General features: G+C 38.3%; 2 protein-coding genes across 2 annotated transcripts in view; both read left to right on the forward strand.

The window, feature by feature from the left end:
* LOC117983960 (ATP-dependent RNA helicase DHX30-like) overlaps positions 1-8,687 on the forward strand; it is a 28,261-nt gene extending 19,574 nt beyond the window's left edge. The window contains exons 19-22 of the mRNA XM_034970601.2: positions 557-758; positions 5,873-6,071; positions 7,895-7,965; positions 8,467-8,687. Coding sequence (XP_034826492.1) covers positions 557-758; positions 5,873-6,071; positions 7,895-7,965; positions 8,467-8,677 — 683 coding nt within the window. The 3' untranslated portion in view covers positions 8,678-8,687. The remainder of the gene's footprint in view (positions 1-556; positions 759-5,872; positions 6,072-7,894; positions 7,966-8,466) is intronic.
* Positions 1-11,604, forward strand: part of LOC117983961 (serine protease inhibitor 77Ba-like) — a 144,147-nt gene extending 132,543 nt beyond the window's left edge. Inside the window, exon 2 of the mRNA XM_069499682.1 lies at positions 10,016-11,604. Coding sequence (XP_069355783.1) covers positions 10,093-11,334 — 1,242 coding nt within the window. The 5' untranslated portion in view covers positions 10,016-10,092 and the 3' untranslated portion in view covers positions 11,335-11,604. The remainder of the gene's footprint in view (positions 1-10,015) is intronic.
* The last annotated feature ends 4,747 nt before the right edge of the window (positions 11,605-16,351 follow it).

Here is a 16,351-nt window from a genome sequence, read left to right on the forward strand (position 1 = left end):
GAAGTTCTCTGACTGTCGTGAACTATGCCAGTAGAGGAAATTTTCGAGTTCGTTAAATCAAAGCATAGAAGCACAAAGATACAGCCATTAGCATCCAATCTATTTTATTCATCATCATCGTCAACCGATAAACTTAAACTGCTGGGCATAGGTCTCTTGTAGCCAGGGACTTTCAAACGCCACGGCCTTGCGCCGTCTGAGTCAGCGGCTCCGTGCTACTCGTTGATATCGTCTACCTACTTTTCTCTTCGGTCTTATTCGACAGATAAAAAACTTGTATGTCACCCAAAATAAAAAGCTTTGGGGTGTTTTGGGACCAACGTTCAGACTCTTTCACTCTTATGAGGGTTTCATTGCTGTGTTCATAAATAAATAAAATAAAAATCTTTTTTTATTCAAATAAACTTTTACAAGTACTTTCGAATCGTCGGATGCATCTACCACTGGTTCGGAATGCCTTGTTCGTTTCCTTGACCCAAACTTTAAGTCAAGGAAACGAGTCCCAAACGTCCGCTCGAAGCTTTGCATCAATAAATACGAAAAATAACTTTTTCAGCTATATCAAACTTACACTTGGAACATCTTCTCAAAACTGGCCTGATTGAGAAAAGCATTGAGGTTGCCGAGCTCAACCGCTTCTCTTCGGTAGACGAGCTGACGGCCGCCGTGCTGCTGTCGGGTTCCAACGCGCTGCTGCTCACCAGGAAATACGTCAAGACCAAGGGGAAGTTGATGACTGTCGTCGATCTGTTTACTAGGTGAGCTGTCACAGGTTGCGGAGCACAACCTACCTTGTTAAAGTTTCTATGTTTAGAAGAAAAGCTAATGGACGGTCAGTGTTTATAATGCAGTCACTTACCGGATCCGGGAACGCGCTCCGATGATGGGGGCCCCCAAGATGCGCTGGTAAGGATTCAGGGTTGTTGCTCTGGTCCAAGTTTGATGAATTTCGCGTCTATAATTTCGGCTTTTGTCGGCGATAGCCGTTAGAGGCTTGTTTTTTGCGTCACGGTTCGCGCGGAGCGTTCGCGGTACGTGTGTCAACTTCGACTGACAGTTGACAGCACTGTAGTGTTGCCACTTTTGATAAGCGGCCACATTGGTAAACCCCGACCGATTGTAATAATGAAATGTAGTAAAAATTTGGAAAAGGGGGAACTGTTTTGTGCTAGGCTAATAAAATACCAAAAGTACGGAACATACCGCCGGCCATAAAATAATTCAGGATTATTTTATTAAAAGAAAAAAAAAGAGAATACCTAAACTAAGTAGCTTAAACTAAAATTATGAAATGTAATAGATGCGACATGTTTACATAACAAGCAATAAGCAGACCTTACGTCGTCGCTTGATGAGCGGGTTATGGAGGCGCTGGGGTGCAGTAGCACGCGCGCTAGGCGCCACATCAGCTGCGGCGGCGGCGAGCTGGTGATCTAGGACTGCTGTGTATACTTCTGCGCAATGAGACGTATGAAGAGCATTGAAATGAATGATGTAATCGGTCAGGTGTTGGTGAAAGACGTTGTGTTGCAATAATGAAAGACAGTGGTAGTGCCCGACTGCCTTGTTTGTGTGTGTGTGTAAATCGGAGGCTGGTCGGGAATAGATTGCTTTCTGTAACTTGCATACGAAAACACCACCTGGTTTCGAACGTTTTATATATTTTGTATGTGTCTTACGATGAGCGTGCTGCTTGGCATCATAAGGCACATCAGAATGGTTGACACCGCCGGCCCTGCAGAGTCCGGCGTCGTTTACAAAAGGTCGAGATATTAACGCTTTTGTTAAACGAGGCGCAGAAACTGCAATACTGCCCTTCAACGGAAGAGAAATTGTAGGTTTCTCGTTGAGCTCAACTTTAGGTGTGCTGATTGGAGTCTGTACTGGTCTAGAATTTTGTACTTTAGGTTGCCGAACGCTAAAATTAGGTTTTGAACTCGGGGCCGCATGTAATATTTTACCGTTTAGGAGGTAACCGAAGATGCTGTTTATGGCCACCGGGGTACCCGGTGGACCCTTGATGTTGTCATGAAGCAGTATGCTGTCAGTATAATCTGAACCAAGCAAGAGTTCCACGGGACGCGCAGAACGTAGTTCTGGATCCGCTAATGAAAGACCCTTGAGGTGCGAAATGTGTTCAAACGAATGCGGCACACTGGGGATGTAATTAGTTAATTTCGGCAATATCAGAGCTTCGACGTATAATTTTGGTTCTGTTTGGTTGTGGGGCGTAACCTCGCACAACGTGTAACTGGTTAGTTGTTCTTTGTTGTCACCTAATCCCGTGATATTGGTACAATCTTGCATAGGGTACCGCTTCAAGCCAAGACGTTCGACGCATAACTCAGAAATGAGTGTGGTCGTAGATCCTTGGTCGACAAGGGCACGCACCCGGCACGGCGGATTAGACCCGTTATCCGAGGACCGAACGTTGACAATAGCAGTAGTTAGTAAAACTGTACAGTTTTTGTTGTTTGAAGGCCCTGTAGCTCCATGTAATGAAGTGGGCGATGAAGTTTTTGCACCTGAGTGTAGCTCAGGGAAAGCCGAAGGTTTTGATGTCCGTGGTGTCAGTGTGACGTTTTGATTATGAACAGTTTTTCGATTTTCACAAATTGTAGAATGATGACGTAATGAGCAGTAGTGGCAGTTGTGACGCGAGGTACACTTGTCAGTTTCATGTTCCAATAAACAATTCCTACATATTTTATTTTGAGTTACAAATTCTTGCCGTTCATCTAACTTAAGTTTTTGGAAGTTAAGACACTTATTTAAAGGATGTGAACTATCTTTGCAATAAGCGCATTTGATTTTATACGAAGTGACAGTTGTATAGACACCCATATTTCGTTGAGGATGCAAAATGCTATTGTAATATGAATCTAAGGAGCGTGGCGTATTTGATGCGTTAGAAATCGATTCAGCACGAGTTAAAGCACACTGTGCAGCTTGCGCGTGACTTGACATCGACATAACAGGCGTGCGGGATGAGCCGTCAGCCGAGTCAGCAGTGGGAGCCGACGCACGGCTCGCGGTAGTGATGGTGGAGCGTGCGGACGAAGACATTACCTCCGATGCCGATAACTCTTTCTCGAGAAAGTCAAGTAATTCGCTCACTGGCGGTATCTCACTTGATGACCGTAATGATAGTTCAAAACGTCTTCGTATATCAGGAGTTATTTTACGAAATAAAATATTTAAAAGTATAAAACTCCACTCTGAGACTGGAAATTCCAATGAATTTAGAGCAGTTACATTTTCTAGATATGTATTAAGTAAGTGACGCAAGCTTGGTTGTAAATTATTTTCGTTTACCGGTTCAACGTCAAATATGTTATCAAAGTGTTTCGTTGCAAGAATCCTTTTGTTTTCATATCGGTGGCATAACGCCTGCAGAGCATTTGCATAATTCGACTCAGTGACTGGGATAGATTTGATTAAATTAAAAGGTTCATCCTTTAGAGACAATAATAAATAACGAAATCGTTCCACGTCCGTTAAAGTTTCGTTATTGTGTACAAGAGATTTGAATAAGTCATAGAAAGCATTCCATTCAGTTAATTTTCCGTCGAAGGTGTGTAATGAAAGTCTAGGTAGTCTAATGTGTGACTGCGCAGTTTGAAGTCGGCTGCAGTGCGCATGCGCATCGTGACCACAGGGCGGTGACACACAGGCGACGCTTTGTCTACGTGTCTCCTTCATAGCGTCCAATGTTACTTGAATGTGATAGTATAAGGAATCGAATTGATTACGTATCGCTAAATGTTCTTCTTTTGTAAAGTTTTGTTCCTTTGCCGATAGTTTTTCGATTTTAGTTTGCACTTGAAAGAAAGTTTTTTTGATAGAATTTAATTCCTTAACTCGTACTCGAAACTCGGATAGTTTATTCGAGCAATCTGCAAGACGTTGCAAACTATTTAGGGCAAGATCACGTTCAAAAATTAATTGTTCAATCTCCATTGTATCTGAGTGAATGTATAAGTATAATAAATAAATAAACTGTATGTGAAAAGGTTGTATAAGTGGTAAATGTTGTGAGTATAAAAAGGTCTTCTTAATATTTTAAAACTATTTACCTAATACGTTATGTTTAAATTTGTGTGTCCAGTGCAAAAAAATACAAGATTTGCTGATGTTGGGGTTCGGTACGTAATACCTAGACCGCTAAATATGCAATTGGTACGAAATACCAATTACGAAATTATATTGTCCGTACGTAATACGAATAATGAGAGTAGTGTGTAACTAGCCTTATTTACCTCGCCAGCGCGCAACGCTGTGGCTCCGAGCGTACGTTTTTTTTTTTTTTTTTTGTAACTACCGCTTTATTTCTTTTATAAAAATTGTTGAAATGAAATATCGAAATATACACTAAAACGCTTTAAACTATGTATAGTTACGAAAGTATTGGTAGTCATGAGGCTGTAGACACCGGTTTTATCGGAAAATAACACGCACCATGCCTACAATCTCGATGTAAAAGTTCGATTTTTGGCGGTAGGAGCCGCGCTTGAAAATGAAGAAAATTGACTAAAATTAGATTTAATTTAATCAAACTAGCACAAAACAGTTATAGAACGCGAAATTAGATAAAACTGACCAGATATAATGCGGTATATCCGGTTCGAATCTATGTTTAGAAGAAAAGCTAATGGACGGTCAGTGTTTATAATGCAGTCACTTACCGGATCCGGGAACGCGCTCCGATGATGGGGGCCCCCAAGATGCGCTGGTAAGGATTCAGGGTTGTTGCTCTGGTCCAAGTTTGATGAATTTCGCGTCTATAATTTCGGCTTTTGTCGGCGATAGCCGTTAGAGGCTTGTTTTTTGCGTCACGGTTCGCGCGGAGCGTTCGCGGTACGTGTGTCAACTTCGACTGACAGTTGACAGCACTGTAGTGTTGCCACTTTTGATAAGCGGCCACATTGGTAAACCCCGACCGATTGTAATAATGAAATGTAGTAAAAATTTGGAAAAGGGGGAACTGTTTTGTGCTAGGCTAATAAAATACCAAAAGTACGGAACACAAGCTAACTCATTTTTAGGGTTCCGTACCTCAAAAGGAAAAACGGAACCCTTATAGGATCACTTTGTTGTCTGTCGGTCTGTCGGTCTGTCAAGAAACCTACAGGGTACTTTCCGTTGACCCAGAATCATGAAAATTGGCAAATAGGTAGGTCTTATAGCTGACATTGGGGGAAAATCTGAAAACCGTGAACTTGTGGTTACATCACACGAAAAAAAAATTGTGGTCATGAACTAATAATAATTAGTATTTTCAATTATCAAAGTAAGATACCTGTGCATTTTAAAATAGATTTTTATTTATTTTTATGAATCATAGTTTTTGATTTATCGTGCAAATTGTCGAAAAAATGCGACTGTACTACGGAACCCTCGGTGCGCGAGCCTGACTCGCAAATTAAGAAAAATAACCTTTCATTCGTAATAATGATTTAGGAAGAGATCGCTTTAGCGATAAGGCCGCCTTTGTATGCTACAGCTATTAGATTAGGACCCTTGTATGTTTTTTCAATGTTTACTTTGGGTTGTGTGCAATAAAGTATACATTTTTTTTAAAATGATTTGTTTTGTTGTTTTGTCCCTTTCGGTTATACGCGTCTGACAAGTCCACCTTGATTTTTTGAGTTTTCATATGACACCCCAAATATTATATGCACAGCTCAGCATAGTACCTTGCATCATAATATGCATCAACACAAATTGATTTTTTTTATATTAAATAAATATACAAATATACATAAAATAACTGTAAATATAATTATATAAATATACATAAAATTTTAGTTTTCCTACTATGGAAATGGTCTGTAAATGTCTATAAGATTATAATATTGTTTATCTTTTACAGTAAAGGCGACAGGGCTCACATCGGCAGTGAAAGTGTAAACTACGGTATATCGAAGCGCAAACACAATACACAACTTTTAACCTACTTCGGCGGGTACCACTCCTTGGAAAGGCGGGCTTTAGTTGTCCATAAGACGTCGCTGATATCACCGCATACTGCTTTGCTGTTTTCTATGGGACAGATTTCAAAAGATATTGTGGTATGTACTTTATGTTTGTGTGTAATATGCATGTTCGTGTTTGCTTTGTGTACGTACTTACCAGCGGCGAAGAGTCAATATAACACGATTCCTATCGGCTTCCCTTTAAGAATTGGCATAATATAGCGTAAGTAGATACTATTCACATAAATTCGGTAATACGTTCGTAAATACAAAGGTTCGATCGTCACAAATGCTAATTTTTTTTGTTATTACTAATTTAAGTTAAAAACATAACAGCTAATGTAGGTAAGTAACATACACCTACAGTGAGCAGTCCTACACCATACAAGCCGTAAACTATCGGATTCCCTAGTTAGATTTTTGCTTAGTATTTATCTCTTTCATTTCCTTAACGAAAGCGAAAAGAGCGAACTAGGTCTGTCGCGCTCTACTGTTGGAGCGCACCAATTTAATCTGGCCCAGTAGCGAATACGAATTTGGAACCCTGACAGGTCAGACAAATTTGACGTAGTTAAGCCGCTAGAATCCGAGTTACCGTATTATACGTCCAAATTAAAAATTATATTAATAGTATTATTTTAACAGCTACATGCTACTATTTTGAGTATTTTGTATTTTGAATGGTGATTTGATATTGATTTTGATTGATTATTATTTGTTTTGGTGAAGCGTCCATGCACGTTTGTTTTTAAAGTTGTTAGTGGTGTTTTATTTTGATATAATAAATTGGGGCTAGAGATTAATAACTAATAAGTGTAAGTTCGCGGTAATTTAGATGCAGTTTGGTAAGTCAACATCAGAAATTACCTTAATTCACATAGATTGTTGTTTAACAGATTTCCTGTTACGTAACGATAGTAATTTTTCTAAATCGAGTTGTGAAAACAAAAAGCGTCTTTAATCGATGGGGAACAGCTGATATTCTTTTAGGTAAGTTGGTAGGTAGGTACCTTTCCGGCTTCCCTTTTTCAGATTTTCACCCTTCGCCACTGGTACTTACGTAGATAAACCAATAGACGTCCAGCATTGGACGTCTATTGGTTGATGATGATGATGATGACGTACTTACAGTACGCGGCAGGATTTATTTTTTAAAATGTATGATGAATGATGTACATCGGCTTTCAGAATGACATTTCGGCTATGTAGAGCGTTGTTTCTGTCACTTATACCTATATGACGTCTTGTCGGTCTCAACGACCGAGACAATGCTCTACAAATCCGCTGTCTCCTTCTAAAGGTCGATGTACATTACTTTCTGACGGGTACTGTACCTTTTCGTTTCGTAGAGCGTTGTCTCAGTCGTTGATACCGACAAAACGTCACATAGGTGACAGAGACAACGCTCTACAAAGCCGAAATCTTATTCTAAAGGTCGATGTTACAATATTTCCTGCCGGATACTGTATGTTAGTGTATGCATGTTCGTGTTTATTTTATGTCATGATTGATGTGTTACGTATGTACCTATCGAGATGGCAATCGGGAAGGGAACGCCCCGCGCACCCGCACAGCCCGCAAGCTAACCGCCAGGGCGAGCGCAGGTGACGTGCGGGTGTGCGGGGCGTCCCCCGCCTCATAGCCCTATTGCCATCTCGACCTATCGCGTACTATACGTACGAATACGCGTGCATGTAATATGGACGTGCGTGCGCGCTGTGGGTGGGTGTGTGCGTGTGTATAAGGTGTTAATATGTGTGTATATGTATTTATACGTACGATCCATCTGTGTACGTGTTACTGTGCGTATATTAGTGTATGGATGTGTGATGAATGATATCGAATAATTTAGTACCTAATATCTATTATACCTAATATAATCGTCTATTTATATTTAACTTAAAAATGCAAATTTTTAGGATGGCAGCAACGGAGAAGTGACTGAAGTGCATCTCCCGAGGCACAGGCTTAAAATTCAAGTACCCACAAGGTATGTTTTACATTTGAATCATTTTTTTTCATTTTTATTTTATATTTGATAGAATCACAGTTTTTGTTTCCTTCGTACCTCGATGAGCACATTAAGGTGTCGGTTCCGGTTATTATCCACTAACATTTAATAATATAATAATTATTTAAAAATCTATTGTTCAAATAATATTTTTAGTCAGTGTTATGCAGAAGGACCTGGGAAACCACCACAAATTGCTATTGCGCTGGAACCATGTCTCTTTAACATCGAAATGACGTCATTTTGACGTCAGCCGAAATAAAAATATGCAATCAGCTCGAAACTTCAGTCTAGTGCTGACGTCACTAAACTGGCGGCCACGCGCATTAGCAATTTGCGGGACTTATAACATCCCAAGGAAACACCATTATGTTATTACTGGAAGAGAGAGAGAGAGAGAATTAGATTTGACAGGGTACAGACAGCCACAGTCATTGTATATTAAACATAATATAGATTCATTCTATTCCTTTTTTTCAGTCAAGCTGAACAATTCCTGCAAGCGAGGGAAATGTTGTGGAACACATTACAATATTACATTGAAAGAGATCTCAGCAAGACAGACTTCGATGACGTCACCAAAGTGTCTAGGTTTAAAACCAGACTTGTGAAAGCTTTAGGAAGAATATTAGTCGAAGCGGCCGAAAACAATCCTACCAAAAATAATATTAGCGATACAGATAATAGATAAAATTAATAAATCATGTAAAAAATTTGTTTTGTTTCATTATAAAAATATAACCGATATTTTCCAATGACTACCCAATCTTTGATAAATTAACCACTTCGTCCTATACCTACCCAACCCATAAATGCGAAAGTGTGTTTGCTTGTTAGGTTTTGTTTGGTGGTATGGAATAGGGGTGTTACGGATATCCGCAAATGCGGAACATTTGCATTAATTCAGACATCCGCATTAATAATGCGGAGCTTTTACGGATGCGAATTCATATTTGCAACAATAACGACCTAACAACGAAAAAAGTGCCTCGTGTGTTTGCTAGTTGATATCTTCGTTAGCTAACTCACCAATCAAAAAGTGTATAATGGTACCCAACAGGGGTGTCACATATATTTGCATCCGCATCCGCAAATGCGGAACATTCGCATTAATTCAGACATCTGCATCCATATCCGCAGATGTGAACTTCTAATAATCCGTATCCGCAGATGTAGATAAGTATTGGCATCCGCAACAACACTTATTGAACTACAACAAGCGCCCGCCCGTTTCGTTACATCGAGCGCCATGCCATACATTTGTACTTCATAGCGTCCAATCCATGCGCCCGAAGTGCTTGCTAACTATATATCAAGTTCGCGTCGCAACAGAACCAGAGACGCGACCGCAACCATCTCTTGGCATTGTCTTCTTTCATGCTTTCTGCAGTATCTTGGCGGACAGGAAGGATTAAAGAACGCACTTGCCACTTGTCCACAGATTATATCTATGATTTATTCTGAGGCTTACTCTTTTTTTTAAAGCCAAATCCAAAAGGCAAAGCCGTGCCGCCAAGCGATTTAGCGTTCCGGTACGATACCGTGTAGAAACCAAAGGGGTATGGGTTTAATAAAAACTGCCATACCCCTTCCAGGTTAGCCCGCTATCATCTTAGACTGCATCATCACTTACCATCAGGTGAGATTGCAGTCAAGGGCTAACTTGTATCTGAATTAAAAAAAAAAAAAAAAATATTACACAAAAAAACTTATTTAACTAATTACTCTTGTCAGTGTCAAATGCAATTTTGACGGCTAACAGTGACATGGACAAATGACATTTCTGTGACTGTGACAAAATTATTTTATTTTTTTACTACATCTACAAAACACGAGAATAAAATATTTATAGTGCATAAAATTAACCTAGCAAGCAGAAAACCGGTTGAGAATTATTATTGATATAGGTTTTCCCCATTTGACGATTTGCTTTACAACTTTACAACCTTGCGAGCTTGTGTCACAAACTCGCGATCGCACTCAGTCAGTCTCATTTGTGATATCATTAAAATGTTACGCGAACCAGTAGCATAGTTAATTTATCAGTAATAAATTTGTAAGGACAAGGACAATTACTAAAAGTAAAGTTAACAAACTAATAACAAAATGCGGTGTCTTATATTAATTTTCTGTGCGTTCCTTTTATCAGTCTGTAATACTCAGCTTACTGAAGTGAAAGAAGTGCTAAACAATAGTCTTCACACGGGTTTGACGGAAAAGATAGGAAATTTTTCCATTGAACTACTGTATCATACAACGCAAGCACAGGAAAAAGGTACCAACTTGATTATTTCACCTATCACAGTATGGACAATTTTAGCAGTCATAGCAGAAGGAGCTGCTGATCAAACACTGACTCAAATTGCTAAAACGCTCCGCATACAGCCCAGATTGAAGGACATCACTCGAAAAGACTATCAGGAAATAGCCAAGTGGCTCCAAGTGAATACAACAACAGTTGAACTTCAGAAACTAAATTCCTTGTTTATGGATGAAGATAATGGCCCCCAAAGAGATTTTATTGAAGCAGCAAAAGAGTATGATACTCATTTAATACCAGTAAACTTCTCCAACCCTGATGTTACTGCAAACTCAATCAACAGCCTTGTATCGAGTGTCACACATGGTCGGATAACACATCTAGTAGATAGTAGTAACATCATTAACTCTAAACTGATATTAACCAGCGTCTTATACTTCAAAGGGCAATGGACTGTAGCCTTCAACTCCTCATATACCAGAAAAGAACCTTTCTATGACAGCACTGGAAAACAATTGGGCGAAGTAAACATGATGTACAGACGTCATACATATCCATTCGCTAATATAAAAACATTGCAGGCTCGGGTACTCGAGATCCCATACGGTAAAGACAACCGTTTATCCATGCTCATAATGTTACCCAACCCTGGTGTATCCTTGAATGAAATGTTCTATAATTTTGGTAATGAGTCATTAGACACAATCTTCAATGAACTAAAAGTGTCAGTAGATGACTACAGTGATGATGAAATTGATTGCTTTTTACCACGTTTTAAGATTGAATCTAGTCTTGAATTGACCGATGCACTTAAGAGGATGGGTATTGGGGATTTATTTGATGAGCGCAAAGCAAGACTGCCGTTAATGTCATTCTTTCCTGTACATGTCTCAAGGATAATACATAAAGCTGAAATAGAGGTGACAGAAGAAGGTACAGTCGCATCGGCGGCTAGCGCTGCTGAGTTCAGCAACCGTATTGGTGTTATACGGTTTGAAGCTAACAGACCGTTCTGTTATTTGATTATTGAAAAGGTCACAAATACCATAGCATTTGGTGGTTTCTACCATACACCCTCATTATTTTAATTTTTTACCTATATTGTGCAATTACATAATATTTAAACTAGGTTTACATTATATTTATCTGTGACAATATTGTGATACAAGTTTTTCCATGACAATTTTTATATTCATTAAGTAAACATTTTTTTATATTAACTAAAGAAATAGGCTAGTTACTTGATTATTTCGATCTGATAACAATTCAATACTCTTTATACAACTTCATTTTTAGTACCTATGTTTCTAAAATTATTTTTACAAGAAATTGATCTGAATAAATGAATAATTTACACATTTGTATTTTTCCTTTCAAAGTTTCATGAAATTTAAGAATTAAATAAGTATTCAAGACACGAAAGCAGCTTGTCCAATGGACACAGACCATCACAAGGAAGAGGAACTGTTAAGGCACCCTATGTCTGCTCTGGAGTCTGGACAGTGATACCCCAGATTTTAGGGTAAGAATTTTTCACACCTTCTTTTTCATATATAGGAGCCCCCTGAAAAAATCATTTTATTGGTATTCTAAATCAATATTCAATTTTGGGGCAACATTCTTCACCAAATATGTACCAAAATTTTAGGTTTGTAACTCATTTCGTCTACGAGCTAGAGACCTGTGTAACGCGGACACACCTAAAATCTTCTCATTCTGAGAGATCCGTGCTCAGTAGTTAGCAGGTGATGGCATGTCAACAAGCATGTTCAGTGTGATATCCTGCCATGGACGTATTGGGCTGAAATTTGGCATGCAGATAGCTATTATGACGTAGGCATCCGCTAAGAAAGGATTTTTGAAAATTAACGGGAAGGGTAAAATAGGGGTACGAAATTTATGTAGTCCACGCGGACGAAGTCGCGAGCATAAGCTAGTCATCATAAACTAGGTAGGTACATCTAGTTCTTATGTTTTTGATAATTCATTTATATAATTTCAATTTTCAACTTAGGTATGATGTCAAGTTCAACAAGAATCAAGTTATTTACAAGAGGTCAATATTTGGCGTATACCTAAGTATATTCCGCGACGGGTTGAGATTGCAATCGGGGTATGAGGCGGGGGACGCCCCGTACACCCGAACCGGGTTAGCAAGGGGGCTCTGTGGATGTGCGGGACATTGCCTCCCCGATTGACATCTCGAGTCTCGACCTGTCGCCTTTAGGTACCTATATGTTACGATTCAAATGTTTTTTGTAAATGGCTATGCATGTGTGAGAATTTCCTTGTGCTAAAGAGGTCAACAGCTGTGATACTACGAATTGTGATGTATTACTTGGAAGGCCATGTTTAATGAAAACATCCAGGGAAATCCCGACTTCCACTTGTTGAAAGGAAATAGTTAAATCAATTCGTTTCGCAAGTGTTGTATGACAATTATAGGTACCTACAGCTATGATTTTAATTATTAGGTATTTCTATAAATTCGTCAAAATACAATACCTAAGTAATTAGTCGGGTAGGTATGCAATTTATACCTAGGTACCTAACGGTTTTATTGTTGTTACCCAATACCTACGTAAATCGTAACATCTCGAGGTAAAGTCGCTGATGTCGCACCTACTTATTGGATGAGATTATTGAAAAACGATTGCGTACAAAAAGATTCCGACGAATTGAGAACCTCCTCCTTTTTTTGAAGTCGGTTAAAAATAAGAATTAAGTAGTAAATTAATTACCTAGTAACTAATGCAAATATAAAAGAGCAATGATAGCAGAGTGGTTAAGTCGTCCGCCTCCTATTCGGGGGTCTGGGGTTCGGCTCCAGGCACGGTCACGCACCTTTAACTTTTGGGAGGTACCTATGTGGGTTTTATGCAATTAAATATCACCTGCATTAACAGTGAAAGAAAACATCGTGAGGGAACCTCCATGTTCTCAAAGATGTGAGAAGTCTGTCAATCCGCACTTGGACAGGGTGGTGGACTATGGCCAACCCCTTCTCATTCTGAGAAGAGGCAGCTGTGCTCAGTACTGAGTAGATGGTGATGAATTAATGCAAAGTGCAACTAGACCTGTTAGAAGTTAGAACCTTGTATTCTTACCTATTAAAGCCTTTGGCATGTTCAACTTCAATATGTTATAACTACCCTCATCGGAGTAGTAAATAGGCAGATATACGACAACAGTGCATAGGGTGGGATTCGAACTGATATCTGTCAAATTCCAGTCCTTTCACGGCCGTTTAGCTATAGACGTTTTTAAGAATGATAATAAAATTATTATTAAAATGTTTTATATGTATTTATAGGCTGGTAGGTACTTGTTTAGTGAGGATGGAATATATGATAGAGAGGATATGGTTTAATATTAAATTAGATGTGCATATTAATTGATAACATTTATTTAGTTAATTAGGTACATTTTTGCTATTTTTTCGTTACATTTTAGCAGTTGTTGAAAAGCTTATTAAATCTAGTTAAAATATTGTTACTCGAGTTTTTAGACTAGTAGGTACATACGGTCTATAGAAGACGAGAATGTATTTTATACATTTATCGACTAAATACTTATTATAGCTAGGTAATTGTAGATTACATAAGGCCATTACGAACGTGCGAACGGCTTATAAATAATTACGATCATACGGTTCTTCTTCACTCTGGGTTGGTTTCCGCACTTAAACGTTTCCGTCTGTTGTGTTGTGCGTGATTCGCACAAGAAGTCGTTATCGATAAAGGGACGCAGGTAGTAGACCCAGGTAAAAAGTATATGCGCTATTTACCTGTTATAGACTATCGACAAATCCTTTTTTTACTAATACTCACACACAACACGAGATCATCAGGTTCCAGTTCCATAAGGGCTGCAAGTGCGAGCGAAAGGTCTGATAAAAATGATTTAGGGCCCAGTTCGCACGTTCGTAATGACTTTAGTATAAACTATTTCTGATTAAGTTAAGTAATATCTTTAATAAGCTGTTTTGCTGGCGCTAGGCAATATTAGGTATCATCCTAATAAGATACTTACCTAAGTACCTACGTAACTTAGGTAAGTATCTTATTAGGATGATTTGTAGCACCCTTCGGGTACGGAACCCTGACAAGATAATAAATAACGCAGTTATTTGTGGGACTCTTTCTATTTGTGGTACAACTAATTTACATACCTAGCTAATGATAGACACAAATCAGTATAGAGCTGGTCATGGCCTTTTTTTAAATAGATGTATGAATCCTCTTACGTGCTTATACCTACCTACTGCGTCGCGGGCATTGCGTTTGGCATTTCCTGTGTAGCCAGTTTATGTTGTATTCGATCCTATGCGTCTTCTTTTTTTGGCAAAAATCGACAAAATACGTGTTTTAGCTGTCTATAGATAGGTATACCTAGGGGCTAGGTACCTACCTACTTACATCAAATAATAGGTAAATGATCAGGTATAAATAAGATTTTGATATCGATTGCATTCAGAATTCAGATAAGTACCTACCTGTTATGATTTCTATAATCTTTTTCTAATGAATACCTATCTACGAGGAAAACACGTGATTGAATAGAAAACCCATTCGTCAGAATTTTTAATTAAGTTTCCAGTAGTTAAGTTGGTACCTATCTAAATTCTAATTAGTATGTATAAGTAGGTAATTCCTCGCCGGTCAGTGAGGCGAAAACTTTTCACAGAATCCTTTCTTAATCTGTAAGAAACTGATTACCTAAACAATTGTGTTTTTTAAACCAGTCAAGTGCGAGTCTGACTCGCGCACGAAGGGTTCCGTAATCCGTACCATCGAACAAGATGTACTTTTATGTGCAACCCTGCAAGTTAATGACGGATGGCGCCATCTACAATGTGATTTAAGTAAACTTATTATTTGCCCGTGAACACGTAATTTTTTAAATATATTTTTTGGTGATGTAACCACAAATTCACGGTTTTCGGATTTTTCCTTTACTTGTGCTATATTATACAGGAAGATTTTTTGGTTTTGCACAAATTTTTTTTGGTGGTTCTGTATCGTTAATAGAACACATTTTCATTTATAATTTTGTACCTTTTTTGAAATATTTTTACCTTAAAATAAGCAAATCATGGTCATACTATTCGTAAACAAAGCACGCTATAATAAGCACGCTAGACGCTGACGCTGACGTTTTCCCTTTAAAAAAAAGTACCAAGTTCGCATCTTAGACGATATTAAAGCGCGCAGAGGTCAATGGCCGCCGCGGGGGTCGTCGGGTGTGAGTGCGTGTATTTTAATCAACAGCTGGAAGATAACGTTTGTAGGGTGACCCTAATCATCTGTTCAAAAGTGGATATCTTTGGTAAACGATAACTTTGGTATTCTTAAGTAAAATGAAAAAATAAAAAATACGTGTTAATTAAATTTCGTTTCTATAGAACATTAAAAAAATGTGCAAAACCAAAAAAATCTTCCTGTATATGATCTACGTAGTAGGTACCTGCCAACTTTCATGATTCAAGGTATTCATAGGTCAACGGGAAGAACCATATATAGGTTGTCAGTTCCTTTTCTTGAGAGACACGACACAGACAGACATACAATGAAGTAATCCTATAAGGGTTCCTATTTTCCTTTGAGGTACGGAACCCTAAAAATAAGTTCTTATTAAGTACATTTATAAATACTAATCTCCCTCTTCCAATAAGTAAGTAGGCTCCTAATAGTAGTTAGGTACCTTTATAAATTTTATATGTATGTAAGTATTACAATAATTATAATATTAAATGTTTGTTTACTGCGCGGCGCCTGTTGTTTTTTGATATCTATTTAATTCTCAGTATTAATTATAATTATCTATACTTAGGTAGGTATAATATTACTACATTAATTTCAGTGAATCATTGTTGTTGTTCACAAATAGGCAAAGATTTGGTTTTCCTTAGGACCGATAAAACTTAATCGAATAAGTTTCACGTTATGACAGTTTTTGTATTGGGAATCTGTCAAAATGACAAATTTATCCATTAGATAAAATTTATCTGGCGGTTGTGAAACAGATCCTTACCGCGTTAAGAGTCGCTAATCGTTACTTTAGATTGAGTTAAAAGTTAAAACGAGACATATTTATGTGAGAGAT

The sequence above is a fragment of the Maniola hyperantus genome, chromosome 7, assembly GCF_902806685.2.
Source record: "Maniola hyperantus chromosome 7, iAphHyp1.2, whole genome shotgun sequence".
Classification (NCBI taxonomy): Eukaryota; Metazoa; Arthropoda; class Insecta; order Lepidoptera; family Nymphalidae; genus Maniola; species Maniola hyperantus.